The following is a 4,388-nucleotide window of genomic DNA, read 5'->3' as shown; positions in this document are numbered from 1 at the left end:
TAATAGGCTCACAAACCACAAGATCAATCAAAAGTGCTCTCAACCTTGAGGACAAGGTTGTTTATAACTCTAGTTTAGATTTATGTTTCCTCCACCATTGTAAGAGCTCTAAAATCAACCATTTGCAATTAATAATACACTTCGGTTTCTTGTAAATTCTGGTTTCTATCAGTATAACTGTCAACAACTATTTTAAGAGCAACTAAACATGTAAAACAACATCACTGTATTTTATGAGGTTATTTAGATTATTTTTTTATATTTTACCTTCACCTGCGGATGCATGTAAAGACTAATTTGATTACACAGCTCAGAGAATGAATAGTAGGACTCCTATTTTAAAAGGAAGAGAAAAAATTGTCTCTTAAAAACCAGCTTCTTTGAAGGGAAACACTAAGAACAATAATACAGCGTCTAAATTTAGTCCTTATTGCAACATAAATAACTCAACGGTAAACCTTGTAGGCATTATTATCTGGGCTATATTCAACTGAGCACCTTCAGAGTGATGAATTCAAACCACGTAGATCAACGGAGCCAGAAAGGACTGTCCGTTTTCTCTCTTTCACCAATGTCCTATAAATAACCCTACACAATTTTAAATATTCAACTTACAACATGAATCTGAATTTCCAGTTCATTCGAACGGGACAGCAAGAAACTGTAGGTATGTTAGAAAACTTTACGTAACAAAAATATGTTAAAAGGGTATAGGAGAAAATAATATGCTTATGAATCAAACATGAACCTACCTCGAGCCTTCAATCCACATCTCGGTAACGAGAGTCTCACCAGGGTAGACATGTAAAAGAAAACGGCCAGTTATGCTTTTTATCCTGTCAGAATCTCCTTTGCATATACTTTTGATGATTGCCCTAACAGCAAATCCTAATGTGCATAACCCATGCAATATTGGCTGCGAGAATCTTTGGCAATCAAGTATAAACATTAGATTAGCCGTACAATGCAAATCCATAATATAAAAACAACCCCAAAAACAATAGTCACAAACTGATGGTTTTATATCCTAAAATGCCAAATTACCACCATGTCTATGTATTTAATTTGTATGCCCAATCCTCTTTACTTCAAACAACAACCACATGGCTTAAAGGGTAAATTCTCATTCACTCAATTCAACAAGTACTCCAGTAATTCAAATGGGGGGAAATGGAAAACTACAATCTAATTGAAGTTTCAAGTATTTAATAATATGACGGCATTAAGAAGACAAGATGAAAGTAGTAGTACTAACCCGGCAACCTTTGCAAACTGGGGATCTGAATGCAGAGGATTGTAATCACCAGATAACCTGTAGAGCAATGCCTGCAAAACAGAAGAGGCATTCAGAATCTGTACAGAAAAAATGTCGTGAATGAACAAGACAATTTATTATAAACATAATTGAATAGCTGTAACATACTAACATGCCTGAGATGGGTGTGTACGATCCTCAAACACTGAAAAAGGTTTACTTTCAGGAATTTTTACAGCTGAGGTCTGGTTTGAAGGGTAACTTGAGTAGGAAAATGGTTTAGATGACTTCGAGAAGCCACCAGCACCGCGTAGATAGACTGTTGATCTGCAAGAAACTTACTATTGGAGTGTGAGTGTAACAAAATATTAAAAGGAATGTTTTCGGTGTTACCTGTTCATGCATAATAAATCGCCAGATTCTTTTTCATAACTTTTTGTTTCAATCTCCAAAATTGCTGCTTTGCCTGAAAATTAAGCAACATCACATCTTTAAGAATAGAATAAGAAGATAAAAAATTGACACTTATATGAGATATATATATTTTTAAGATGTTAAAGTGAAACTGTACAGCAAACACATGCACAACAGATCATTAAGTAAAAACTGTTTTGGCAATTCAACCTTTGTCATGCAATCCTGCGAGACTGACTTTATTTTGTATCTGTAACAATAAAAGATATATTATGAGCCTATATATGAAGATTAAGAGAAAATGATTAGACATTAACATGATTATGCTGACGAAAACTACAACTATTTCTGAATATCATATTCTAAATGTCAGGTGTGGAATGGGGAGATATTTTGGGGTTGAAGAAATTTGTGTTCAAAATAATTTGATGCAAATTAGATAGATATTAAATGTAAGGAACGTGCTAACTTGTGCTCTAAGAGCAAATGTTAAGAATTCCACAAATAGTAACTATGTCTTTGAAAAAAAAAAATTTTTTTAAGAAATAAAATGTACAATTTTAATATAAAGTTTATATCTTTAGTACACCAACAAGTGCCCTGAGGCACATATTAGCATTTCCCTAAATTGAATTACACAAAATCTAATATTTATCACTACTTGCATCAGACTACATCAGACCTTTTTACCCTCACTATTTTAATTAAAAACAAATATCGACAGCCCATTCTTCTCAAGTAAATATGAATTTATTTCTCATTATAAGCCATTGGAATGTAAATGTCATGTGAAGAAGAAAAGGCAACTATTTCCCGTATGCATAGAAATGCTAATAGATCTAGAAATGAAAATATGTTGGATGCTTGAATTTCATACATTTCTAGAAGATGGAATGGAAGCCTCTATTGCACAAAATTTAATTTTCCTATGAATTTCATTTGAAATGTTGGTATATAGAGCTATAATTGGAACAAGAAATCATTAGTTAAATTCAATTCAAGTGTCCGGTATGCCAAATATTAATGAGAATACTTACATGACAGCTGGAAGGAACTGGTTTGTACAGCTCTATGTATTGTTGTCCGTGCAGCAGAAGGCGTGGATCATATCTGTCATACATAAAGTTTTACTTTGGATTAAACATCAGAATAGACAGAAAAGGAAGATCAACAATACAGTATGACAGAAAATGGAATATGAAACTTACGCGTTACACATTCATCCATAAATTAAATACATGAAGTATAAGCACAAACATATAGAGAATAGTGAGCAGCACTCACTGCAAGCCCGGGAGATCAAAACCATTGGGCAATGATTCAAGTGTAAGTAAAGCAGCAAATGTAGGCAAGACCTAAAGCGCAGAAAATGATGCATAAGTCAGAAATATTTCGCCACTATTGTGTCTAAAAAAAGCCTGCCTAAACAAAAATGAATTATTAGCAATATCTTGTCATAAGTTAAGGTTGATTGTTGAACATGATTATGTTACATTACGCATGCCTAAACAAAAATGAACTATTAGCAATATCTTTTCATAAGTTAAGGTTGAACATGATTATGTTACATTACACATTCATCAAGAATATCTTAAAAGTAGCAAAATCCTAACAAACTTCTGATCATTTAAGAAATTAGACATGCATTTTATGTTACAAGAGAATAAATGTATTAAAGTAATCATTTTACCAACAAAAGTTTGAAAATAAACAATACCTTGATAGCCTTCTGACCATCTTCATGGTAAACATATTTAAGCTCGTCCTCATCAACAGCATCCGAAGCACATGCCCCTATGCCTAAGGCATAAAGTGCTGCATCTCTGTCGAGCATGTGATTTGAAGCACAATTACTTACGCATTTTTCTTTTCATTGAAACTCATTTCAATAACCATTTTCGTTTATCATTTGAAAGTTTGGGGATTAATGAAGGCCTTACCTTTCAGTATAAGAGTAGGTGCTCTTCAGTCCATTCCATGGGAGCATAACAAAAACATAAGTACAAAATTCAACTATTCAACTTAGACTCTGTTTGGGTAAACAGTTTAATTTAGCCTGTATGCCTTATAACATAACCACTTATTAAATAAGTGCTTATGTATAAGTTATTTATATAATAGGATAAAATAAAGTCGGAAAGTTATGTGTTAATATAAGTTATAAGCTATTTTCATAACCTAAACAATCTTACAAGTGGTTATGCCATTAGATAAAATCCAATAAGCCAATCAAAAGTGCGATCAACGAGACATATTATTGGAATATTCCACACCAGTATTTTATGTTTGGCGTTTATATTGTTTTTCTCTATTGTTGTGAGTATGACATTTCTACAAACACTTTGTGTACCAAAACAAAATAAGAGAAAGGCGAATTCAGTAAGAATAAGGAAAAAGAGAGATATACATCAGGGAACTTGTGAGAAACTGCGAGTGAAGGATCGAACTCCGATTGACCCGCCATGAAACCTGGAAAATCGATCAAGCAAATCAAACACAGAAAGGGTAAAACCAATTAGGGTTGTGTTGTGATTTGAGAGAAAATAAAGATGCGAGCTTGTTGTTGCGCGTTTTCTTTGTTTACCTTAAAGGTTGAACGGGATTAAGCTTCTCCGAGTTCTGGAAATGAATCAATTTTTTTTTTGTTATAGTCAAATCTTTTTTTATATAAAAAAAAAAATCTTGATGATATACTAATAAAATGTATTTTTAATGACGT

The 4,388-nt window shown here is 32.9% G+C and overlaps 1 protein-coding gene across 1 annotated transcript; it reads right to left on the bottom strand.

The window, feature by feature from the left end:
* Positions 1–357: 357 nt before the first annotated feature.
* LOC127083142 (enoyl-CoA hydratase 2, peroxisomal) lies at positions 358–4,388 on the bottom strand. The gene is made up of 12 exons (XM_051023384.1): positions 4,254–4,388; positions 4,077–4,138; positions 3,610–3,632; positions 3,387–3,492; positions 2,954–3,024; positions 2,707–2,779; positions 1,880–1,919; positions 1,649–1,721; positions 1,432–1,582; positions 1,256–1,326; positions 753–926; positions 358–588 (listed from the first exon to the last, which is right to left on the bottom strand). The coding sequence occupies exons 2-12, from the start codon at positions 4,131–4,133 to the stop codon at positions 501–503; spliced, it is 927 nt and encodes a 308-aa protein (XP_050879341.1). The 5' UTR covers positions 4,134–4,138; positions 4,254–4,388; the 3' UTR covers positions 358–500.

Source organism: Lathyrus oleraceus, chromosome 5 (assembly GCF_024323335.1).
Source record: "Lathyrus oleraceus cultivar Zhongwan6 chromosome 5, CAAS_Psat_ZW6_1.0, whole genome shotgun sequence".
Classification (NCBI taxonomy): Eukaryota; Viridiplantae; Streptophyta; class Magnoliopsida; order Fabales; family Fabaceae; genus Lathyrus; species Lathyrus oleraceus.
The sequence above is the reverse complement of the archived record's forward strand: the minus strand, read 5'-3'. Positions and strand labels throughout refer to the sequence as shown.

What these genes read in the sequence shown, in the direction of transcription:
- LOC127083142 (XM_051023384.1), bottom strand. Translation starts at nt 4,133, where the DNA reads ATGGCGGGTCAATCGGAGTTCGATCCTTCACTCGCAGTTTCTCACAAG. An exon ending in GATTTATTATGCATGAACAG is followed by an intron (nt 1,583 to 1,648) that starts GTAACACCGAAA and finishes AGTTTCTTGCAG; the next exon opens with ATCAACAGTCTATCTACGCG. An exon ending in CAGTTTGCAAAGGTTGCCGG is followed by an intron (nt 927 to 1,255) that starts GTTAGTACTACT and finishes TGATTGCCAAAG; the next exon opens with ATTCTCGCAGCCAATATTGC.